At 40.6% G+C, this 26,525-nt stretch overlaps 2 protein-coding genes, 2 long non-coding RNA genes and 1 gene segment (V, D, J or C); 3 read left to right on the forward strand and 2 right to left on the reverse strand.

Moving 5' to 3' along the window:
• Positions 1-26,525, forward strand: part of LOC100300510 (T cell receptor beta constant 1) — a gene marked incomplete in the record, with an annotated part of 535,695 nt that overhangs the window by 411,802 nt on the left and 97,368 nt on the right.
• Positions 1-26,525, forward strand: part of LOC509513 (uncharacterized) — a 283,704-nt gene that overhangs the window by 178,416 nt on the left and 78,763 nt on the right.
• Positions 551-6,613, reverse strand: LOC132345149 (uncharacterized). Its single transcript, XR_009494281.1, has 2 exons — positions 3,398-6,613; positions 551-1,457 (listed from the first exon to the last, which is right to left on the reverse strand). It is a non-coding gene; the product is annotated as an uncharacterized lncRNA (long non-coding RNA).
• LOC101902874 (uncharacterized) overlaps positions 6,826-26,525 on the reverse strand; it is a 28,518-nt gene continuing 8,818 nt past the window's right edge. The window contains exons 4-5 of one of the 2 annotated variants that reach the window (XR_003034434.2): positions 25,726-25,804; positions 6,826-13,822 (exon numbers count right to left, since the gene is read on the reverse strand). This is a non-coding gene — a long non-coding RNA (uncharacterized lncRNA). Of the gene's footprint in view, positions 13,823-18,523; positions 18,610-25,725; positions 25,805-26,525 lie in introns of those variants that run through there. The other variant, XR_003034440.2, reaches the window with a different exon arrangement.
• On the forward strand, positions 18,033-18,535 carry LOC101902921 (T cell receptor beta variable 16-like). The segment is given in 2 exon segments: positions 18,033-18,104; positions 18,210-18,535. Coding segments are annotated over 2 exon segments (375 nt in total).

Raw genomic sequence — 26,525 nt, forward strand, 5'->3', positions numbered from 1 at the left:
AAATAACACCAGTAAAGCATTAATATCCAAAATATCTAAACAGTTCAAGCAACTCAATTTAAAAACCACAAAACAACCCAATTACAAATTGGGCATAAGATCTCTCATCTCCTTGCTTGGTTGCCTTGCAAACAAACCTCTTCTTGCTCCAAACATGGGCATCTAGTGTTTTGTCTTCCTGTGGGTCAGCCAAGATGAACCTGGTCCAGCAGCATTGGGGATAATGATGCAGATATCCTGGCACGCCAGGAACTCCTTTAATAGTAAGATCTAATGTTACACTTTGTAACCCCATAGCATCTACCACATATCCAGTATCTGTAGTTGTCTACGTCAAACATAGCTGATGAATAAGTAAATGAATGTGACCACAATTTCTAGTCAAGATTGTGCTGAATTTCAAACCAGCAGAACAAGAGAAAAGAGTGTGAATAAGAAAAGGAGGGAAAAAAGTGATTAAGGACAGATGGCAAATTTAGAAGAACCAAAGGAATCTAGAGAAGTATTGCATTATTAACAACAACAAATTTAATAAGTACTGAATTTAACATGGATATAAAAAGTCAGTTTATTTCTATATTCCAGCAACAAACAGTCAAAAATATTTTTAGGGAGAGACCATTTACAAATTTTAAAATAACATAAAATACATAAAAACAAATTGATTAGGTAAATGAGACTTTAATACAGAAAAATATTAAATCTTAAAGGAAAACATTTTAAAAATCTGAAATAAGTGAAGATTTATACCATGATCATGAAAAAAATTAAACCCGTAGTGTTTCTGCACTATTATCTATGAATTCAATGCAGCACAAAACAAAATCACAATAGGTATTTTCATGAAATTTGATGAAAGTGAACTGAAATTTATGTGGAATAAAGAGAATAGGGAAGATAATATTGAACAAGTAGAAAACAAGGTGGTTCCTCTTTGAATCACCAAACCATTTCCTAATTTAGGACAATGAAAAAGGCATAAGAATTTACAAATGGAAAATCATAGATTTGAAAGGGCAGCATGCTTATATAGGCATATTATATATGATAGAGCCATCACTGCATGTATGAATAGGAATAAGGCACTATACAAAATGTTCTTCTGGGACAAGTTGTTATAAAAGATTTTAAAAATTAAAATTCCATATATTATAATAGAATTAAATGCTTCAGTGCAACATTCAAAATGTCAGCTGTTTGATAAATACCTTGTGAATTTATCTTTATGACCTTGGAGTATGAAAGCGTTGCTTATAAAGAATTAAATGTGTACACTCCACAACAAGAATGTAGACCCAACTAAATTAGAAGTATCAATAAAAAACACTGCAGCACTCTCCTGGGGTCCGTTGGCTAAGACTCGGTGTTCTCAGTGCAGGGGGCCCAGATTCCATCCCTGGCCAGGGAACTAGACCCCCCAGGCTGCAACAGTGAGCCTGGGTGCCACAGCCAAGACCCTGAGCAGCCAAAGAGATACATAAACATAGTTTTTTAAAAATTACAAAGAGTGAAACACAAGCCACAAAATCAAAAGGTATTAGTAACAAATGTAACTGACAAAATCTGGTAACCAGAATATGTAAGGAACTGTTACAAATAAGTAATAGCTACTGCTGCTGCTGCTGCTAAGTCGCTTCAGTCGTGTCCGACTGTGTGACCCCATAGACGGCAGCCCACCAGGCTCCCCCGTCCCTGGGATTCTCCAGGCAGGAACACTGGAGTGGGGTGCCATTTCCTTCTCCAATGCATGAAAGTGAAAAGTGAAAGTGAAGTCGCTCAGTCGTGTCTGACTTCGCGACCCCATGGACTGCAGCCTACAGAAAACACTAGTGGCCTATAAACATAAAAAAATATATTCAACCTCCTTAACAATCATGAAAGTGCAAACTAAGACTACAGTCAGATACCATTTTATCCTAATGGACTGGCAAAAGAATTCTGCCAATTGAGTTCTAGATGTGTAACACTAGAAAACACAATAAAATGTTCTTGCGATTATTTGACTTAATTAACTTGGAAAGCATTTTGTCTCAGTATGTAAAGTTAACGTGGTGACCCTAAGGCTCAATTTTTATATTCCCAGGTATAGAGAAATCTTACAACTTGGTTTATAAAGAAAGGTATGAGAATGTAGTCCCGTTTGTACTAGTACCAAAATCTAGAGGAAAAAACTACTGTGAATAAATTCGAGAATGGATAATAAATTCTGATAAACTAATAAATGGAATTCTACTTATTAATGAAATTGAATTAACTAAAATTATGTGCAAAACATGAATTGTTGGCAAAGACACACTATTGAATAAAAAAGGAACATTACTGGAACAAAATATAAACAGAATGAACCCCTTAGATAATTTTCGAAAACGTAAAACACTGATGAATAAATACAGATTCTTACATAAATCTAAAAGTGGTAATAGAAAGTGAGTAAAAATTTGAACTTCGGGATTATGGTTACCTAGACCTGGTAGAAAAGAATAATAGAATCTAGAAAAACAACAAGGACAAAATTCTCTGGGAAAATCTACCTTCCAAACTGATTGCTTCAGGCAAGATCATTCATTTTATTATTTGACTAGATCTATTGCAAATACTTCTTTTGTATGGTTCAAAATTTGGCTTGCTGACATAAAGTAGCTGCTATCCCACTTTATAAGTGCAGCAGAAGTTATGATTGACATACCCCAAGTTATATGGCTCATTGTCTGAGAGGGAAGGGAGGAGGAGAGGGGGCAAATGGACAAATTTAAAAAGCAAATAAATTATTCATGAGAAATGACTTTAATTTAAAGAAGTGATGGAAGAGCAGAATCAGGAAACAGAAAGTTAAAGCAGGTTGGAATGCATACTGATTATTTCACAGCTTTGCTTGTCCTGTCAGTCTATGAAATACTATAGTCTCAGGTACCCGGGAACTGTGAGGACCACAGGAAGTGACCACGTCACAAGGAGGTGCTGAAGGGGGATGAGACGCCTGAGAGGAAACGCCGCTGCCCTGCTTTCTCCTGGAGTCAGCCATGAGCCTCAGCCTCCTGTGCTGGGTGGCTCTTTTTCTCTGGGGAGCAGGTGAGGCAAATGTATTGGATTTAAGTCTCAGGACTTTCTCCTATGGCTGCCAAATCAAGCTCCCTCTAGGGCTTTTTGTGAACTTTCTCTTTCCTTACAGGCTCCATGGACACTGAGGTCACCCAGAGTCCAGGTCATCTGGTCAAAGGAAAAGGCCAGAAAGCAAAGATGGATTGTGTCCCCATAAAAGGACATGTTCATGTATACTGGTATCACAAGAAGCCAGAAGGAGCATTTGAGTTTTTGGTTTATTTGTGGAATGGAAAAGTTACAGAAGATACAGCCATGTTCAAACAGCGATTTTCAGCTGAGTGCCCCCAAAACTCACCATGCAGCCTGGAAATCAACTCCACCGAGGCAGCAGACTCGGCTCTGTATTTCTGTGCCAGCAGCCAGTCCACAGTGCTGCACGTCAGCTCTTCTTCAAACACAAACTCACCGTGGACCCAGCTCAGGAAATCAGTGGTGTTGTAGGAGGGTAGGAACTAACAGAAACCCACCTTGAAAGAGAATAAAGCAGAAGGAAAAACCTGTAAATGGCCACACAGGATGAGCAGAAGGGGAGGTGGAAAACAGCTGGTGGGAACACAAACCCAAGGAGGAGGAAGGAAGCTGTGAGGGGTCTCAGATTCCCCAGTTTGCAGGGTATCTGGCAAAGGAGACACAGGATGTGCCTTAATGGGTTTCTAACCATCTTTATTAAAACATGCAGTTCTGTGCTTTTCATCTGGCAAAGCTGTGGCTTCAGACATAGGGATAATCAACAGGTCACCTGTCTTCCGTGGGGACCCTGATCACCTGGCTCAGCACATTCATCGCTCCAGACCTAGAGACTCCTCAGGGTTCATGGCTGCTTCTCATCTGTCCCTGACAGAGAAACTGAGCAGAAAAATCAGCATCTCCCTTCAACCAGATTCCTGCAATCGTGCAAATTTTAAAAGCAACTTTGAGGCATAACATACCAAAACAAAATGCACCAATTTAGGTCTGTATTTCAGTACATTGTGCCAAGTTTTAACCCATGCAACCAGCATGAGAATCAAGACACAGACTATTTCTCCCTCCCCCAAAATCCCTCCATGCTATTTTACTAAGGTCTTTTTAACTTCTTTTACCATTGCTTTGTATGTTTTTTATTGACTTTGTCCAGCACATATTTTGTTGAATTTTTTTTACTTTTCTCTAATATTTTTAAGACATGTATTATGAATTTACTTTTTAATACTCACATGGAATTTATTTATTCAAATATTTCTTACAAGACTTTGCATTATCACACTTTGACTTAGTCTTTACTTTTCTCAATTGATGTCTCAACCATAATATATTATAGAAAAACACCCTCTCCAGAAATTAGTGTTCACCAGCAACCATACCTGAGATCATAAGAGCAGCCTCATTTTCTGTGTGCCTGTTAGTATTGTTCTGCTTTAAAGTAAAAGAAACTAATTCAACCATACTGGAAGAGTTAAGAAGAGATACATTTTGCTTATGAAAATAAACCAGTGAATTAACTATATTTAAGGAGTTATTTGACTGCAAAGCACATGACTTGCAAAGAAGAATTTCAGTTGCTGCATCTCTGCTGGTCAAGTCTGTGAATTCATTTCTTGCTCCTCTCATGGGCCATTTCTAAAATTAATATTGCTAAAAGGTCTGTACTACAGATGTAATGCAGTCCCTATCGAAATGTCTACAACAATTTTCACAGAACTAGACCAAATAGTTCTAAAATTTACGCAAAACACAGAGAAGACCCCAGATAGTAAAGAGCATTCAAGAGAATAAAAAAATGCCCACAAACAAAAGGTGTCATACTCTCTGACTTCAGTTAATATTATTAATACAGAGCTATAATAATCAAAACAGAATGATATTGCCACAAAAAATGGACATACAACTGAGAGTCTAGAAATAAACCCACGAAAACACGGTCAGTGAAACTATGACAAAGAATGCAAGAATATACAGTTTAGAAAAGATTGTCTCCAATAAGTAGTACTGGTAAAACTGGACAGCTACATAACAGAATGAAATTAGAACGTTTTCACACCCTACACACTTATATAAACTCAAAATGGATTAAAGACTGACGTGCAGGCCAGGAATAACAAAACTCCTAGAAGAAAACACAGAATGCTCTTTGACATCTATTGTAGCAATGTATATTCAGATCTGTCTCACTGGGGAAGGAAAACAAAAGCAAAAATAAACAAATGCAATTGAATTAACCTTAAAATCTTCTTACAGCAAAAACAAACAAACAAAAGAGAACCACTGACGAAAAAAAGATAACGTGCTGAATGGAAGAAAATATATGCAAACAAAATAATCAGTAAACCATTAATATGCAAAATATATAAACAGTCAGGCAACTCAATATGAAAAACACAAACAACACAATTTTAAAATTGGGCAGAAGATCTTTCATCTCTTTGCCTGATTCCTTTGCAAATAAATCCCTTCCCTGACGCAAACGGGCTTCCCTTATGGCTCAGTTGGTAAAGAATCCGCCTGCAATGCAGGAGACTCTAGTTCAATTCCTGGGTAGGGAAGATCCGCTGGAGAAGGCATAGGCTACCCACTCAAGTCTTCTTGGGCTTCCCTGATGGCTCAGCTGGTAAAGAATTCACCTGCAATGTGGGAGGCCTGGGTTTGATCCCTGGTTTGGGAAGATCCTCTAGAGAAGGGAACGACCCACTCCAGTATTCTGGCCTGGAGAATTCCACAAACTGTATAGTCCATGGGGTCGCAAAGAGTTGGACATGACTGAGCGACTTTCACTCTCACTTTCTGCAGCAAACCTGGGCATCTAGTGTCTTGGCTTCATGTGGGTCAGCCAAGATGAACCTGGGCCAATACCAGTCGGAAGAGTGATGTGCTTCCCTGGTGGCATTAGTGGTCAAGAACCTGCCTGCCAATGCAGGAGATGTAGAGACATTTGTCTGATCTCTGAGTAGGGAAGATCCCCTGGAGGAGGGCAAGGCAACCCACTCTGGTATTCTTGTCTCGAGAATTCCATGGGCAGAGGAGCCTGGCAGACTACAGTCCATGGGTGGCAAAGAGTCAGACACGACGATCATTTTCCCTTTCACTTGGCATGTGGATAACGCCTTTAATAGCAGGATATAATCTCATACCTTGTAACCCTCATAACATCTACCACATATTTAGTACCTGTAGTTCTCCGAGTCAAATATAACCGATAAATAAGTAAATGAATGGCACTAGCATTTCTAGTGAAGATTTTGCCAAATTCCAGCCAGTAGAACAAGAAAAAAAGTCTGAGAATGAGAAAAGGAGGGGAAGAAAAATTTAAAACACAGATGGCAAGTTTAGAAGAAGAACCAAAGGAATCTAAAGATGCAATTCATTATTAATAATAACAGATTTAATCAGCTTATTGAACTTAACATAAATATAAAAAGTTTATTCCATATGTTATCAACAGTTAAAATATTCTTTTTAATTTTATTTTTAAACTTTACATAATTGTATTAGTTTTGCCAAATATCAAAATGAATCCGCCACAGGTATACATGTGTTCCCCATCCTGAACCCTCCTCCCTCCTCCCTCCCCATACCATCCCTCTGGGTAGTCCCAGTGCACTAGCCCCAAGCATCCAGTATCGTGCATCGAACCTGGACTGGCATCTCGTTTCATACATGATATTTTACATGTTTCAAATCCATTCTCCCAAATCTTCCCACCCTCTCCCTCTCCCATATAGTCCATAAGACTGTTGTATACATCAGTATCTCTTTTGCTGTCTCGTACACAGGGTTATTGTTACCATCTTTCTAAATTCCATATATATGCGTTATTATACTGTATTGGTGTTTTTCCTTCTGGCTTACTTCACTCTGTATAATAGGCTCCAGTTTCATCCACCTCATGAGAACTGATGCAAATGTTTTCTTTTTAATGGCTGAGTAATACTCCATTGTGTATATGTATCATTGCTTTCTTATCCATTTCATCTAATAGCCAGGACATGGAAGCAACCTAGATGTCCATCAGTTAAAATATTTTTTAAAGAGAGATGATTTAAAAATTCTAATGTAACATATAAAATACATAAAAACAAATCTTTTAGGTAAATGAGACTATAATCCAGAAAAGGATTAGATTTTAGAGGAAAACATTTTAAAAACCTGAAATAAGTGAAAATGTATACCATGATCATGAATTAGTAAAACCAATGGTAAGCGTGTTCCTAATTCTGCACTATCAACTGTCTGTTCAGGGCTGATCAAAATCACGAAAGATATTTTCATGAAATTTGATGAAAGTCATCTGAAATTTAAGTGGTCAACACAGAGAAAAGAGAAAGGAATGTTGAACAGGGACACAGTAAGGTGATTTCTCCTTGAACTATCAAATCATTTCTTAATTTAGGATAATGAAAAAGGCATAAATAAACAGACAAATGAAAATCATGGATTTAAAAGGGGAGCAAGTTTAAGCTGGATCATAGAAAAAGCAAGAGAGTTCCAGAAAAACATCTGTTTCTGCTTTATTGACTATGCCAAAGCCTTTGACTGTGTGGATCACAATAAACTGTGGAAAATTCTGAAAGAGATGGGCATAACAGACCACCTGACATGCCCCTTGAGAAACCTGTATGCATGTCAGGAAGCAACAGTTAGAACTGGACATGGAACAACAGACTGGTTCCAAATAGGAAAAGGAGTAGGTCAAGGCTGTATATTGTCACCCTGCCTATTTAACTTCTATGCAGAGTACATCATGTGAAATGCTGGGCTGGATGAAGCACAAGCTGAAGTCAAAATTTCATATGACTGAGTCACATGACTGAGTGACTGAACTGATCTAAACTGAAAAATCATAAAAATGCTAACTAAAACTAGAGTGATACACCATTTTATCCTAATAGACTGGCAAAGTTAAAAGAACAAAAATGACAGGAATTCCATGGCGTCTAGTGGTTAAGATTCCGGGCTCCCCTTGTGGGGGAGAGGAGGGGGACTTGGTTCTACTCCTGTTCAGGGTACTAGTAAACTGCATGCCACTGGGCACAGCCAGAAATTTATAAAACTCGAAAGAATAGTACCAATTGAATTTTAGATGTGCAACCCTAGAAAACACACAACAGTTGTTGGGATTATTTATCTGGCTTAATTTGGAGCTTCCTTGGGGCTACCCTCGTGGCTCAGACAGTAAAGCATCTGCCTGCAATGCTGGAGACCAGGGTTCAATCCCTGGGTTGGGAAGATCCCCTGGAGAAGGAAATGGCAGCCCACTCCAGTATTCTTGCCTGGAAAATTCCATGGACGGAGGAGCCTGGGGGGTTAGAGTCGATGGGGTTACAGAGAGTTAGACACAACTGAGCGACTTCATTTTAATTTGGAAAGCATTTTGTCTTAGAATGTAAAGTTGACATGGTGACCCTAAGGCTCAATTTTTATATTCCCAGGTATACAGAAATATTATACCTGGTATGTAAAGAAAGGTATAAGAATGAAGTCCTGTTTGTACTAGCACCAAAATCTAGAGAAGAAAACTAGTGTACATTAACTCAGAATGAATAATTAATTCTGACTGCTACTGCTAAGTCACTTCAGTCGTGTCCGACTCTTAGCGACCCCATGGACTGCAGCCTACCAGGCTCCTCCATCCATGGGATTTTCCGGGCAACAATACTGGAGTGGGGTGCCATTGCCTTCTCCAAATTCTGACTAATTATTAATAATAAATAGAACCTTATATATTAGTGATGGCTCATCAGGTAAAGAATCCGTCCGCTTTGCAGGAGACACAGGAGATGCAGGTTGGAACCCTGGGTCGAGAGGATCCCCTGGAGGAGGAATGGCAACGCACTCCAGGATTCTTGTCTGAAAAATCCCAGGGACAGAGGAACCTGATGGGCTACAGTCCGTGGGGTCACTAGGGTCAGACACGACTGAGGGAATGAGCAGGCATGCACGTATTAGCAAAAGTGAATTATATAGAATTATCTGCAAAAACAATTGTTATCACAGACATAAAACTGAATAAAAATATGACACAGAAAAAGTATAAACAGACTAAATCCCTTAGATAAATTTCAAAGACATAAAACACTGATTAAAATATAATTCACAGATTCTTACATAAGTCTAAAACTGATAATGGAAAGAAAGTGAGTAAAAACTTAAACTTTAGGATTATGTTTTCCTAGACCTAGTAGAGAAAGAATGATAAAGTCTGGAAAAATAACACAGGGACTTAAAAATTCTCAGAGAAAATCTGTCTCCTAAGCAGAGAGTTTCAGGCTAGATGACTCATTTTATTATTTCTCTAGATGCTTTATATATCCATCACAAATATTTCTTTTGTATAGTTCAAAATTTGGCTTGTTAGTATAAGGTGGCTGCTGTATTCATTTGTAAGCGCAGTAGAAGCTAAGAGTGACGTACAGCAAGTTGTGTGTTTCATTGTCTGAAGGGAAGGGAGGAGGGGAGGAGGCAAACTGACAAGATAAAAAGCAAGTAAGTTACTGATGTGCAACTGATTTTCATTTTTAAAGAAATGATGAAAGAGCAGAATCAGGAAAAAGACAATTGAAGCCGTCTGAAATCCACACCAGTTGTTTCACCAGCTTTCCCTGCCCTCCCAGTCTATGAAAAGCTAGCCTCTCACGTACGTGGGGACTGTGACGACCACAGGAAGCAGCCACGTCACAAGGAGGTGCTGAGGGGGATGAGGCCCTGAGAGGAAAAGCCACTGCACTGCTTTCTCCCTGAGCCAGCCATGTGCCTTGGCCTCCTGTGCTGTATGGCTCCTTTATTCTGGGGAGCAGGTGAGGTGAATTAACTGGATTCTAGATTCAGGACTTTCTCCTAAGGCTGCAAAATCAGGCTCCTTCAAGGGCTTTTGCTTCACTTTTTCTCTCTTCTCACAGGCTCCATGGACACTGAAGTCACCCAGAGTCCCAGTCATCTGCTCAAAGGAAAAGACCAGAGAGCCAAAATGGATTGTGTCCCCAAAAAAGGACACTCTTATGTTTACTGGTATCATAAGAAGCTGGAAGAAGCATTAGAGTTTTTGGTTTACTTACAGGATGAAAAAATTATAGAAATACAGCCATGTTCAAACAGCGATTTTCAGCTGAGTGCCCCCAAAACTCACCCTGCAGCCTGGAAATCAACTCCACCGAGGCAGCGGACTCGGCTCTGTGTTTCTGTGCCAGCAGCCAGTCCACAGTGCTGCGCGTCAGCTCTTCTTAGAGCACAAACTCACCGTGGACCCAGCTCAGGAGATCAGTGGTGTCGTAGGAGGGGGGGATCTAACAGAAACCCACCTTGAGAGAGCACAAAGCAGATGGAAAAATCTGTAAATGGTAACACAGGATGAGCAGAAGGGGAGGTGGAAAATAACTGGTGGGAATACAAATCCAAGAATGGGGCAGGAAGCTGTAAGGGGTCTCAGATTCCCCAGTTGGCAGGGTATCTGGCAAAGGAGACACAGGATATGACTTTGATGGGTTCCTAAGAATCTTTATTAAAATATGCAGTTCTGAGCTTTTCATCTGGCAAAGCTGTACCTTCAGGAATAAGGATAATCGGCAGGTCATCTGTCTTCCCTGGGCACCCTGATCACCTGGCTCAGCACATTCATTGATCCAAACAGAACTGAGTGTCTAGAAATAAACCCACACAAGTATGGTCAAATTAAGCTGGTTTTAGAAAAGGCAGAGGAACCAGAGATCAAATTGCCAACATCCACTGGATCATGGAAAAAGCAAGAGAGTTCCAGAAAAAATCTATTTCTGCTTTATTGACTATGCCAAAGCCTTTGACTGTGTGGATCACAATAAACTGAGGAAAATTCTGAAAGAGATGGGCATACCAGACCACCTGTCCTGCCTCTTGAGAAACCTATATGCAGGTCAGGAAGCAAGAGTTAGAACTGGACATGGAACAACAGACTGGTTCCAAATAGGAAAAGGAGTACGTCAAGGCTGTATATTGTCACCCTGCTTATTTAACTTCTATGCAGACTACATCATGAGAAACGCTGGGCTGGAAGAAGCACAAGCTGGAATCAAGATTGCCTGGAGAAATATCAATAATCTCAGATATGCAGACGACATCAACGTTATGGCAGAAAGTGAAGAGGAGCTAAAAAGCCTCCTGATGAAAGTGAAAGTGGAGAGTGAAAAAGTTGGCTTAAAGCTCAACATTCAGAAAACGAAAATCATGGCATCTGGTCCCATCAGTTCATGGGAAATAGATGGGGAAACAGTGGAAACAGTATCAGACTTTATTTTTTGGGCTCCAAAATCACTGCAGTTGGTGACTGCAGCCAAGAAATTAAAAGACATTTATTCCTTGGAAGAAAAGTTATGAGCAACCTAGAGAGCATATTAAAAAGCAGAGACATTACTTTGCCAACAAAAGTCCATCTAGTCAAGGCTATGGTTTTTCCTGTGGTCATGTATGGATGTGAGAGTTGGACTGTGAAGAAAGCTCAGTGCCAAAGAATTGATGCTTTTGAACTGTGGTGTTGGAGAAGACTCTTGAGAGTCCCTTGGACTGCAAGGAGATCCAACCAGTCCATTCTGAGGGAGATTAGGCCTGGGATTACTTTGGAAGGAATGATGGTAAAGCTGAAACTCCAGTACTTTGGCCACCTCATGTGAAGAGTTGACTCATTGGAAAAGACTCTGATGCTGGGAAGGACTGGGGGCAGGAGGAGAAGGGGACAACAGAGGATGAGATGGCTGGATGGTATCACTGACTCAATGGATGTGAGTCTGGGTGAACTCCAGGAGTTGGTGACGGACAGGGAAGCCTGGTATGCTGCAATTCATGGGGTCGCAAAGAGTCGGACATGAATGAGCGACTGAACTGAACTGAACTGAACCCTGGGTCAGTCAGGAGGAACCTGGTCCAGTAACAGTTGGGAGAATGATTTGCAAATATCCTGGCATGCCAATAACTCCTCTAATAGCAGGACCTAATCTTACACTTTTTAACCCTCCATAGCATCTACCACATATCTACTACCTGTAGCTCTCTGGGTCAAACAGAATTGACAAGTAAGTAAATGAAGTCTGCCACTATTTCTGGTCATGATTGTGCTGAATATCTAGCCAATGGAACTAGAAAGAAGGGTGAGGATGAGGAAAGGAGCACAGGAATGATTAAAGACAGATGGAAAATTGAAAAGAACCAAAGGAATCCAAAGAAGCATTGCATTATTAATAACAACAAATTTAATAAATTTACTGAATTTAACATAAACTTTAAAAGTCTATTTATTTCCATATATTAGCAAAAAATAGTCAAAAATATATTTTTTGAAGAGAGATACCATTTACAAATTATAACAACATATAAAATACATTAAAAATCTATTAGGTAAATGATTATCTAATTCAGAAAACTATTACATTTTAGGGAAAACATTTAAAAGACCTGAAACAAGTGAAGCTATACACCACGATCATGAATAAGCTAAACCAATAGAAAGAGTATTCCTGTTCTTGTACTATCATCTATGCATTCAATGCAGCACTAATCAAAATCACAAAAGATATTCTCATGAAACTTGATGAAAGTCACTGAAATTTAGGCAAAGAGAGAAAATAGGGAAGATAATGTTACGATTACCAAGATAGGTAGAGAAAGAAATATAAGAATCTAGAAAAATAACAGGGAGACTTGGAAATTCTCAGTGAAAGTCTGTTTCCCAAACTGATTTCTCCAGGCAAGATCATTCATTTTGTTATTTCTCTAGATGTATTGCATGTTCATCACAAATATTTGTAGAGCTCAAAATTTGTTTTCTTAACATAAAGTAGCTGCTATACAATTTTGTAAATGCAATAGAAGCTGTGATTGATATATAGCAAAGTGTATCTTTCATTGCCTAAGAGGGAAGGGAGGAGGCGAAAAGGCAAATTGACAGTTAAAAAAGGAAATAAATCACTGATGTGAAATGACTTCTATTCTTTAAAGACTGATGAGAGAGAAGAATCAGGAAAAAAGGAAAACAAAGCAGTTTCAAATTCAAACTAGTTGTTTCCCCAGCTTTCTCTGCCCTCCCAGCCTATGAAATGTTAGAGACTCATGTACACAGGGGCTATAATGACCACATGAACCCACCACCTCACAAGGAGTTGCTGAAGGGGGATGAGCACCTTAGGGGAAAAGTCACCACCCTGCTTTCTCCCTGAGCAAGACATGTGCTTCAGCCTCCTGTGCTGTTCAGCTTTTTTTTCTTCTGGGGAGCAGGTAAATCCCTGTTGTGAAGCTGTTGGATTCCAATCTCAGGACTTTCTCCTGTGGCTACAAAATCAGCCTTTCTCCTGGCTTTCATTGCACTTACTGTCTCATTCCTCACAGGCTCCGTGGACACTGAGGTCATCCAGAGTCCAGGTCATCTGGTCAAAGGAAAAGGCCAGAAAGCAAAGATGGACTGTGTCCCCATAAAAGGACATATTAATGTTTACTGGTATCGCAAGAAGCCAGAAGGAGCATTTGAATTTTTGGCTTACTTAAAGAATCGAGACATTGTGGAAGATACAGAAGTATTTCAACAGCTGTTTTTGGCTCCGTGGCCCCAAAACTCGCCCTGCAGCCTGGAAATCAACTCCACCGAGGCAGCGGACTCGGCTCTGTACTTCTGTGCCAGCAGCCAGTCCACAGTGCTGCACGTCAGCTCTCCTTAGAGCACAAACTCACCGTGGACCCAGCTCAGGAAATCAGTGGTGTCGTAGGAGGGTAGGAACTAACAGAAACCCACCTTGAAAGAGCATAAAGCAGAAGGAAAAATCTGTAAATGGCCACACAGGATGAGCAGAAGGGGAAGTGGAAAACAGCTGGTGGGAACACAAACCCAAGGGTGGGAAAGAAAGCTGTAAGGGGACTTAGATTCCCTAGTTTGCAGGGTATCTGGCAAAAGAGACACAGGATGTGACCTTCCTGGGTTCCTAACAATCTTTATTAAGACGTGTAATTTTGAGCTTTTCACTTGGCAAAACTGTGCCTTCAGAAATAATCAGCAGAGGCACCCTGATCACCTTGCTCAGCACATTAATTGACCCAGACCCAGGGACTCCTTAGGGATTCATGGCTGCTTCTCTCAGCTGTCCCTGCCACAGGAGCTGAGCAAGAAACTCAGCAACTCCCTAGGTCCTGAATACTATGATTACACAAGCTTTAAAAGCAACAACTCTGCAATAAAATGCACGCAATTTGAGTATATGTTTCAATATTTTTTGACGAGATTTTGCACCTGTATCGATACATGGCATGACAATCAAGACACAGAATACTTCTCCCTCCCCTAAAAGTCCCTCCTTACTATTTTACTGAGGTCTTTTTAAGTTCTTTAAGCTTGGCTTCTTAGTTTTTAATCATACGATCATAGCATCCAATCCCATTATTTCATGGCAAATAGATGAGGAGAAATTGGAAACAATGAAAGATTTTATTTTCTTGGGCTCCCAAATCACTGCAGATGGTGACTGCAGGCATGAAATTAAAAGATGTTTGCTCCTTGAAAGCAAAGCTATGACAAACCTATAGCATATTAAAAAGCAGAGACATTGCTGATAAAGGTCTGTCCAGTCAAAACTATGGTTTTTCCAGTAGTCATGTGTGGATGTGAGAGTTGGACCATAAATGAAGCTGAGCGCCAAAGAATTGATGCTTCTGAATTGTGGTGTTGGAGAAGACTCTTGTGGTGCTGGAGAGCCCCTTGGACTGCAAGGAGATGAAACCAGTCAATCCTAGAGGAAATCAGTTCTGAATATTCATTGGAAGGACTGATGCTGAAGCTAAAGCTCCAATACTTTGATCACCTGATATGAAGCCCTGACTCATTGGAAAGGACCCTGATGCTGGGAAAGATTGAAGGCAGGAGAAGTGGGTGACAGGGTATGAGATGGTTGGATGGAATCACCAAGTCGATGGCAAGCTTTGGGAGTTGGTGACGGACAGTGATGCCTGGTGTGCTACAGTCCATGGGATCACAAAATGTTGGACACGACTGAGTGACTGAACTGAACTAAACTGTAAAATCATACAAATGCAAACTAAAACTAGAGTGATATGCTATTTTATCCTAATAGACTAGCAAAGGTTAACGAACATTGAACATTCAGTGCCAGGACTTCCATGGAGGTCTAGTGGTTAAGATGCTGGGCTTCCCTGCAGAGGGCGCTGGTTCTAGCCCTGTTCAGGGTACTAGTAAACCACATGCCACCTGGCACAGCCAGAAATTTTAAAACTGAGAAAGAATAGTACCGATTGAATTTTAGATGTGCAACCCTAGAAAACACACAACAGTTGCTGGGATTATTTATTTGGCCTAATTTGGAAAGCATTTTCTCTTAGTCTGTAAAGTTCACGTGGTGACCCTAAGGCTCAATTTTTATATACGCAGGCATAGGGAAACATTATACCCTGGTATGTAAAGAAAGCTATAAGAATGCAGTCCTGTTTGTACTAGCACCAAAATCTAGAGGAGAAAACTAGTGGACATTAACTCAAGAATGGATAATAAATTCTGACAAACTATTAATAATAAATAGAACCTTATATATTAGTGATGGTTTAACAGGTAAACAATCCGCCTGCTTTGCAGAAGACACAGGAGATGCAGGCTGGAATCCTGGGTTGGGAAGATCCCCAGGAGGAGGACATGGCAACCCACTCCAGGATTCTTGCCTGAAAAATGCCAGGGACAGAGCAACCTGGTGGGCTACAGTCCATGGGGTCACAAAGAGTCAGACATGACTGAGGGAATGAGCAGGGATGCACACATTAGCAAAAGTGAATTATATGAAATTATCTGCAAAAACAATAATAATAAAGTATTATCATTTAAATTATTATATGAAATAATAATAAATTATTATCACAGATATAATGCTGAATAATAGAGTCCCTTGGACTGCAAGGAGATCCAACCAGTCCATTCTGAAGGAGATCAGCCCTGGGATTTCTTTGGAAGAAATGTTGCTAAAGCTGAAACTCCAGTACTTTGACCATCTCATGCGAAGAGTTGACTCATTGGAAAACACTCTGATGCTGTGGAAGGGATTGGGGGCAGGAGGAGAAGGGGACGACAGAGGATGAGATGGCTGGATGGCATCACTGACTCAATGGACGTGAGTCTGAGTGAACTCTTAGAGTTGGTGATGGACAGGGAGGCCTGGCGTGCTGCGATTCATGGGGTCATGAAGAGTTGGACACGACTGAGTGACTGAACTGAACTGAATGCTGAATTTAAAAATGACACAGAAGAAAGTATAAACAGAATAAACCCCTTAGATAAATTTCAAAGACAAAATACTGATTCGTATGTAACTTACAGATTCTTACACAAATCTAAAACTGAAAATGGAACGAAAGTGAGTAAACACTGGAACTTTGGGATTATGTTTACCCAGACCTGGTAGGGAAAGAATGATAAAATCTGGAAAAATAACACAGGGACTTAAAAATTCTCAGAGAAAATCTGTCTCCTAAGCTAACAGTTTCAGCCTAGATGACTCATTTTATTATTTCTCTAGATGCTTTATATATCCATCACAAATAATTCTTTTGTATTGTTCAAAATTTGGCTTGTTCAACTCCTACAGCTCAACTCCAGAAAAATAAATGACCCAATCAAAAAATGGGCCAAAGAACTAAATAGACATTTCTCCAAAGAAGACATACAGATGGCTAACAAACACATGAAAAGATGCTCAACATCACTCATTATCAGAGAAATGCAAATCAAAACCACAATGAGGTACCATCTCACACCAGTCAGAATGGCTGCAATCCAAAAGTCTACAAATAATAAATGCTGGAGAGGGTGTGGAGAAAAGGGAACCCTCTTACACTGTTGGTGGGAATGCAAACTAGTACAGCCACTATGGAGAACAGTGTGGAGATTCCTTAAAAAACTGGAAATAGAACTGCCTTATGATCCAGCAATCCCACTGCTGGGCATACACACTGAGGAAACCAGAACTGAAAGAGACACGTGTACCCCAATGTTCATCGCAGCACTGTTTATAATAGCCAGGACATGGAAGCAACCTAGATGTCCATCAGCAGATGAATGCATAAGAAAGCTGTGATACATATACACAATGGAGTATTACTCAGCCATTAAAAAGAATACATTTGAATCAATTCTAATGAGGTGGATGAAACTGGAGCCTATTACACAGAGTGAAGTAAGCCAGAAAGAAAAACACCAATAGAGTATAATAACGCATATATATGGAATTTAGAAAGATGGTAACGATAACCCTGTATACGAGACAGCAAGAGAGACACTGATGTATAGAACAGTCTTATGGACTCTGTGGGAGAGGGAGAGGGTGGGAAGCTTTGGGAGAATGGCATTTAAACATGTAAAATATCATGTATGAAACGAGTTGCCAGTCCAGGTTCGATGCACGATACTGGATGCTTGGGCCTAGGGCACTGGGACGACCCAGAGGGATGGTATGGGGAGGGAGGAGGGAGGAGGGTTCAGGATGGGGAACACATGTATACCTGTGGTGGATTCATTTTGATATTTGGCAAAACTAATACAATTATGTAAAGTTTAAAAATAAAATAAAATTTAAAAAAAATTTGGCTTGTTAATATAAAATAGCTACTCTGTTAATTTGCAGCTACAGTGGAAGCTATGACTGAGGTACAGCAAGTTGTGTATTTCATTACCTGAGAGGGAAGGGAGGAGGGGAGGAGGCAGATAGACAAGATAAAAAGCAAAGAAGTTATTGATGTGTAACTGATTTTTATTTTTTTTAAAGAAATGATGAAAGGGCCGAATCAGGAAAAAAGACAATTGAAAGTCTGAATCCACGCGAGTTGTTTCACCAGCTTCCCTGCCCTCCCAGTTAGACTCTCAAGTACGTGGGGACTGTGATGTCCACAGGAAGAGAGCACGTCACAAGGAGGTGCTGCAGGGGGATGAGACGCCTGAGAGGAGAAGCCTCTGCTCTGCTTTCTCCTTGAGCCAGCCATGTGCTTTGGTCTCCTGTGCTGTGTGGCTCTTTTTATCTGGGGAGCGGGTGAGGTGAATTTCTTGGATTCTAGATTCAGGACTTTCTCCTGCAGCTGCAAAATCAGGCTCCTTTAAGGGCTTTTTTGTGAACTTTCTGTCTCTTTCCTTACAGGCTCCATGGACACTGAGGTCATCCAGAGTCCAGGTCATCTGGTCAAAGGAAGAGGCCAGAAAGCAAAGATGGATTGTGTCCCCATAAAAGGACATATTAATGTTTACTGGTATCGCAGGAAGCTGGAAGAAGCACTCGAGTTCTTAGTTTACTTTCAGAAGCAAGACATTGTGGAAGGCACAGAAGTGTTCAAAGAGCGATTTTCAGCTGAGTGCCGCCAAAACTCACCCTGCAGCCTGGAAATCAACTCCACCAAGGCAGCGGACGCGGCTCTGTATTTCTGTGCCAGCAGCCAGTCCACAGTGCTGCGCGTCAGCTCTTCTTAGAGCACAAACTCACCGTGGACCCAGCTCAGGAAATCAGTGGTGTCGTAGGAGGGTGGGAACTAACAGAAACCCACCTTGAAAGAGCATAAAGCAGAAGGAAATATCTGTAAATGGCAACACAGGATGAGCAGAAGGGGAGGTGGAAAACAGCTGGTGGGAACAAAAATCCAAGAATGCAGCAGGAAGCTGTAAGGGGTCTCAGATTCCCCAGTTTGCAGGGTATCTGGCAAAGGAGACACAGGATGTGACCTTGATGGGTTCCTAATAATCTTTATTAAGAAGTGTAATTTTGAGCATTTCACCTGGCAAAACTGTGCCTTCAGAAATAAGGATAAGCAACAGAGGCACCCTGATCATCTTGCTCAGCACATTAATTGATCCAAACCCACGGACTCCTTAGGGGTTCATGGCTGCTTCTTTCAGCTGTCCCTGCCAGAGGAGCTGAGCAAGAAACTCAGCAACTCCCTAGGTCCTGAATACTACAATTACACAAGCTTTAAAAGCAACAACTCTGCAATAAAATGCACCCAATTTGAGTACATGTTTCAATACTTTTTGACAAGATTTTGCACCTGTATAGATAGCTGGCAGGAGAAGGCAATGACACCCCACTCCAGTACTCTTGCCTGGAAAATCCCATGGATGGAGGAGCCTAGTAGGCTGCAGTCCATGGGGTCGCTAAGAGTTGGACACGACTGAGCAACTTCACTTTCACTTTTCACTTGCATGCATTGGAGAAGGAAATGGCAACCCACTCCAGTGTTCTTGCCTGCAGAATCCCAGGGATGGGGGAGCCTGGTGAGCTGCCTCTATGGAGTCGCACGGAGTCGGACACGACTGAAGCGACTTAGCAGCATAGATAGCTGAGATGACAATCAAGACACAGAATGCTTCTCCCTCCCCTAAAAGTCCCTCCTTGCTATTTTACTGAGGTCTTTTTAAGTTCTTAAGCTTGGCTTCTTATTTTTTAATCATAAGATCATAGCATCCAATCCCATCACTTCATGGCTAATAGATGAGGAAAAATTGGAAACAGTGAAAAACTTTATTTTCTTGGGCTCGCAAATCACTGCAGCTGGTGACTGAAGGCATGAAATTAAAAGATGCTTGCTCCTTGGAAGAAAAGATATGACAAACCTAGATAGTGTATTAAAAAGCAGAGACATCACTTTGCTGACACAGGTCCATGTTGTCCAACTATGGTTTTTCAATATTCATGTACAGATGTGAGTTGAACCACAAAGAAGTCTGAGAGCCAAAGAATTGATGCTTTTTACATGTGGTGCTGGAGAAAACTCTTGAGAGCCCTTTGGACAGCAAGGAAATCAAACCCATCAATCCTAAATGAAATCAACTCTGAATATTCATTGGAAGGACTAATACTGAAGCTGAAGCTCCAATAGTTTGGTCATTTGATGTGAAAAGCTGACTCATTGGGAAAGACCCTAATGCTAAGAAAGATTGAAGGCAGCAGGAGAAGGGGATGACAGAGGATGAGATGGTTGGATGGCATCACAGACTCAGTGGGCACGAGTTTGAGTAAACTCCAGGAGTTGGTGATGGACAGGGAGGCCTGGCATGCTACAGTCCATGGGGTCACAAAGAGTAGACACAGCTGAGCAACTGAACAATAAAATCCCCTGCATATATTTTGTTAAAGTTTCCCAAAGATTTTCCTGATGTAAGAATCATTTTATGAAAGTACATTTAGATACTCATAAGAAATTTATTTGTTAAAGTATTTTCTGCCAAGATTTCTCATTAGTGCTATTCAATGTAGTATTTACCTTTCTCAACTGATGTCTCAATCTAAGCGTCAATCAACAGATGCAGGGATCCATCATATATATAATATATCTGTATGTACTTTACATATATATATATATATATATATATATACACACATATAATAGAATACTGCTTAGACCTTAAAAGAAATAAAATACTTCCATTTACTGGTTGCTAATGTCTTTGGAGAAGGGGGACATGGGGAGCTGTTAAATTGAAATTTCATGAGGACGAGATGGTTGGATGGCATCAGTGACTCAATGGACATGAGTTTGGGTAAACTCTGGGAGTTGTGATGGACAGGGAGGCCTGGTGTGCTGCAGTCCATGGGTTCGCAAAGAGTTGGGCACAACTGAGCGACTGAACTGAACCGAGCTGATGCTAACTCATTAAACTGTGTACATTAAATATGTGCAGTTTTGGTACATAAATTATAGCTCAATGAAGCTGTTAAAAATAATTAGAAAGTAAGTAAATCTAGGGCTCCCTCATAGCTCAGTTGGTAAATAATCCCCCTCAATGCAGGAGACCCTGGTTTGATTCCTGGGTCAGGAAGATCCGCTGGAGAAGGGATAGGCTAACTGACTCCAGTATTCTTGGACTACCCTTGGGGCTCAGCTGGTACAGAATCCGCCTGCAATGTGGGAGACCTGGGTTGGAGACCTGGGTTCGAATTCTGGGTTGGGAGGAAGCTGTTAAAAATAAATAAAAGGTAAGTAACCATAATTCAAGCCAAAAGGGCTGCTTAGAACAGTGCATGTATGCTTGCTCAGGCGTGTCCAACTCCTTGCAACACCATGGACTGTAGTCCACCAGGCTCTTCTGACCGTGGGATTTTCCAGGCAAGAATACTGGAGTGGGTTGTCATTTCCTTCTCTTGCTTACAATAGCAACTTACATATTAAAAGGAATTAGTGGAAAGGATTGTTATCCTATTGCCCAGAGGGGATAAGCGAAGAGGTAATCAAGTACAGTTTAGTAAGAACAGAAACCTTCCTCCCCTGTTGCTAAGCAACAGAAGCTCATAAGTCTTCTTTCTAAAAGACAGGCATAAAATGCCTCAGCAACCGTTACTTTCTGTGTCTATGGCTCTGATAAATTTTCATATTCATGGAAAAAATATTTATTGGGATATGGTGTCCCTTCTATCAGTGGGACTTGGGCAGGGTATTATTTGAACCCAGTTGCTACTTTTTATGACCCAGGAGACTTAATAGAGTTACAGAGAAGTTTCCTTAAAGAAAATTGTGTTTACAATGACATCCTAAAGATGGGTTGGAGTTTACAAAGTAGGACTGGGGATAGAGACCAGACAAGCATGGATAGAAGGTCTGGTGCAAAATTGTTCAGGTAGGAAAGAAACCGGTGTGCTTAATGAATGAAGATGCAGCAATGTGAGAGGAGCAGAAAGAGGAAGGAGGTGAGCGAGAGGTGAGACAGGAGAGAAGCAGGCAGACATCAGCATCAGACCGTTCATGAACTTGCAAATCAGAGTATATGCTATGGAACTTAACATACAATTTGATATGAGTCCCTGAGATCTTTCATAGCCTTAATTTCCCAGAACAGTTTCAAGTTCACAGACAAGTTGAGCAGAAGGTACAGAGTGTTCTCAGATGCCCCTTGCCCTGCCATTAAGATTTTAGGTATTTGACTTCTGTAGTAAGCATGTTAGTATTTGTTGATGTGGGTGTGCATGCACATGTGTATTTTTTTAAATCATCCTGGCTAGAGTATGAAACTACAAAGGACAGTGTGCAAAAAGCATAGGCTGAGAATACAGGAGGCAACAGAAGGGGAGAACTGAGAGGGCTACCATAGCCATATAGGATGGATGGTGGCTCAGATGGTAAAGAATCTGCCTGCAATGCAAGAGACCCTGGTTCGATCCCTGGGTCAGGAAGATCCCCTGGAGAAGGGAATGGCAACCCACTCAATATTCTTGCCTGGAAAACCCCATGGAAAGAGGATTCTGGTGGGCTACAGTCCATGGGGTCACAAAGAGTGGGACAGGAATGAGCGGTTGTCACTCGCTCACTCACCACAGCCATGGGTTAGGACCAAGTGGGAAGAAGAGTTGCAAAAACTGACCACTAGGGGGTGATGCGGGTCTTTCTGTAAAACTGAGCACAAAGTGCAGGCACAGACTGACCTCCCATCTGAGAAGCTGTTGGGTGCTGCATGGAACTCAAGTGAGATCTCTTAATAGTGGCTGTACAACTGTGGGTAATGATTAGTCAAAGGCCCCTCACCTGCCTTCAGTCTTTTTAAGACTTGCATAGCCTCCAAGGGGCAGGTAAGTCTCAACAAGGAGATGTTTGTCCCACTTGTTTTCCAGGACCTGGAATCAGCTGCCTGTAGTTCAACTGTGCCTACTTCCAGTTGAGCTGGTTAAGAATGGATGGAACCAGAGATCCTCCAACTGGAAGTAAACAAGTGTCTGCTTGGTGACTTTTAACATTAGAGGACCAAAAACTTCACCCTCAGATCAAGCTGAGAGACTTCATTTATGAACCTGCAGAGACTTGTAAGCTTAGTCACCCCTGCGCAGGATCAGAATTACCATACCTTTTCCCAATCACCTTTCCCCATGATCCCCACGCACCTCACACCTGAGGCAGCCTTGTTTCTTTATTCTTGATCACATATGTGCCTGAGTCCTTTGGCTGCAGAGAGGGGGATATGAGATCTGCTCCCATCTTCTTGCTTCAGTTCAGCCACTCAGTCATGTCTGACTCTTTGTGACCCCATGGACGGCAGCATGCCAGGCCTCCTTGTCCATCCCCAACTCCTAGAGCTTGCTCAAACTCATGTCCATCAAGTCAGGGATGCCATCCAACCATCTCATCCTCTGTTGTCCCCTTCTCCTCCTGCCTTCAATCTTTCCCAGAATCAGGGTCTTTTCCAATGAGTCAGTTCTTCGCATCGGGTGGCCAAAGTGTTGGAGCTTCAACCTCAGCATCAGTGCTTCCAATGAATATTCAGGGCTGATTTCCTTTAGGATTGACTGGTTTGATCTTATTGCAGTCCAAGGGACTCTCAAGAGTTTTCTCCAACACTCTTGTCTTCTCCAGCAGTTCAAAAGCATCAGTTCTTCAGCACTCAGCTTTCTTTATAGCCCAACTCTCCCATCCATACATGACTACTGGAGAAACCACAGCTTTGACTATACAGACCTTTGTCAGCAAAGGAATGTCTCTGCTTTTTAATATGCTGTCTAGGTTTGTCATAGCTTTGCTTCCAAGGAGTACACATCTTTTAATTTCATCTTCTTGCTTGGAGTCTTGCAAACAAACCCCTTCTCTGCTGCAAACCTGGGCATCTCGTGTTTTGATTTCCTGTGGGTCAGCCAACATGGCTTAGTCCAGTAACGGTTGAGAGAATGATTTGCAAATATCCTGGCATGCCAATAATAATTTTAATAGCAGAGTCTGACCTTACACTTTGTAACCCCCATAGCATCTACCACATACCAGTATCCGCAGTTGTCTGGGTCAAACATAACTGATCAATAAGTAAATGAATGCAACCACAATTTCTAGCCAAGATTGTATTGAATTTCCAGCCAGTGGAACAAGAAAAAAGGGTGAGAATGAGAAAAGGAGGGGGAAAAGTGATTACACATGGCAAATTTAGAGGAACCAAAGAAATCTTAAAAAGCGTTGCATTATTAACAACATTTAACAAATTTAGCATAAATATAAGAAGTCAGTTATTTTCATGTAATAGCAAGAAATGGCTAAAATATATTTTTTAAAGAGAGAGACCACTTACTAGCATAACATAAAATACATAAAAAACAAATCTATCTGTTAAATAAAACTAACTCAGAAAACTTTTTAATTTTAGAGGAGAGCATTTTGAAGATCTGAACTAAGTGAAGCTACGTACCATGATCATGAAAATTAACCAATTGGAGGAGTATTCCCATATATGTGTTCAATGTAGCACTAAGCAAAACCACAAAAGATATTTTCATAAGACTTGACAAAATTCTTCTGAAATTTAAGTGAAAAGCAGGGAGAATAGGGAAGATAATATTGAACAAGTACAAAGGGGACTTTCCCTTCAAATCATCAAATTATTTTGTACTTTGCTGCTGCTGCTGCTAAGTCACTTCAGTCATGTCCAACTCTGTGCGACCCCATAGATGGCAGCCCACCAGGCTCCCCCGTCCCTGGGATTCTCCAGGCAAGAACACTGGAGTGGGTTGCCATTTCCTTCTCCAATGCATGAAAGTGAAAAGTGAAAGTGAAGTCGCTCAGTCGTGTCCGACTCTTAGCGACCCCATGGACTGCAGCCCACCAGGCTCCTCTGCCCATGGGATTTTCCAGGCAAGAGATTTTGTACTTTAGGATAACGCAAAAGGTAAAAATAGACAATTGGAAAGTAATAGATTAAAAATAGGCCCTTGCATACATAGCCAGTTTATATCTGATACAGCCATCATTGCAGGTATTTAGAAGAATAATGCAATATACAATGATGTCTTGTAGGACAGGTTGCTTTCCAAAGAAAGAAAGATTAATTTAAACCAATTTTCACAGCATAAGCAAAATTGAATTATGAAAGGATTAAATGCTTAAATTCAACATCCGAAGTGTTAACTATTTCACAAGTAACATGGGAGTATATCTTTATGAACTTCGACTGTAGGAGCATTGCTTATAAAGAATTACAGAATGCATACCCCCCCCCGAAGAAAAATATAGATTCTCCTAAAAAAGGAATATCAACCCAAAAAAAGCATCCTAAAGACTGAAACACAAGTCACAAATTGAAAAGCATTGGGTTGGCCAAAAAGTTCATTTACGTTTTTCTGTAGCAGAGTATGGAAAAACCCCAATGAAATTTTTGACCAACCCAATATTAGCAGCACAAATCAATGAAAAAGTTTATACCTGGGATATATAAGGAATTGTTACAAATAAATAATAGCTAATCAACCAAAAAGTAATATAAGCAAAAGGCAGTGTACAAAAAACACCAGTGGTCCATGAAAGCAAAAACTACATTGAGCCTCCTTAGCAATCATAAAAATGTGAACTAAAACTACAGTGAGATATCATTTCAACCCATTTGTTGCTTAGTTGCTAAGTCATGTCTGACTCTGCAGCCCCATGGATTCCAGCACACCAGCTTCCCTGTCCTTCACTGTTATCCAGAGCTTGCTCAAACTTATGTCCGTTGAGTCGATGATGCCATCCAACCATCTCATCCTCTGTCACCCACCCATTAGACTGGCAAAATTCAAGGAACATTACATGCTAAATGTGTCCTAGATGTGGAACATTTGAAAACACTTGACTATTTATTTGACTTAAATAGATTAGAAACCATTTTCTCTTGTTATTAATATGTTAAGCTGATGTGGTGACCCTAATGCTTGATTACTATATTACCTGGTGTAGAGAAAATCTTGCACCGAAGTATGTAAAGGAATACCTAAGAATGAGGTCCCATTTGCAGTAGCATCAAAATCTGGAGAAAATAAAACACCAGTGTGCATTAATTTAAGAATGGATAATAAATTCTGACAAATAGAATAGAATCCTACATACCAGGGAATTATCGAAAATTGTATGTAATAACATGAATTAATATTATAGACATAATGTTGAATTTTTAAAAAAGCATGTTACAGAAAAAAATTATGAAGAGACTGATCCCCCTTAGATACATTTCAGACATACAATGTTAAATAATATATAATTTATAGACTCTTAGCGTGTTAGTCACTCATTAATGTCTGACTCTTTGTGACTCCATGGACTATAGCTTGCCAGTCTCTTCTGTCCAAGGGATTCTCCAGGCAAGGATACTGTATAGGGTTGCTATTCCCTTTTCAAGGATATCTTTGCACCCAGGGTTTGAACCTGGGTCTCCTACATTACAGGCGGATTCTTTACCACGTGAGCCCCAAGGGAAGCCCTAACATAAATTATAATGAAGAGCAAGTGAATAAAAATATAAACTTCAGGGTTATGGTTACCTGGATGGGGTAGAGAAAGAATCATAAAAATCAAAAAAAAAAAAAAAAAAGCACAGGGATTGAAAAAGTCTCAGGGATACTCTAACTCCTAAGCTGATTGGTTCAGGCAAGATCATTCATTTTTGTGTTTACCTAGATGCATTGCTTCCCTTGTGGCTCAGATGGTAAAGAATCGCTTGCAATGCGGGAGACCTGGGTTCGATCTCTGGG

Source organism: Bos taurus, chromosome 4 (genome assembly GCF_002263795.3).
Source record: "Bos taurus isolate L1 Dominette 01449 registration number 42190680 breed Hereford chromosome 4, ARS-UCD2.0, whole genome shotgun sequence".
Lineage (NCBI taxonomy): Eukaryota > Metazoa > Chordata > Mammalia > Artiodactyla > Bovidae > Bos > Bos taurus.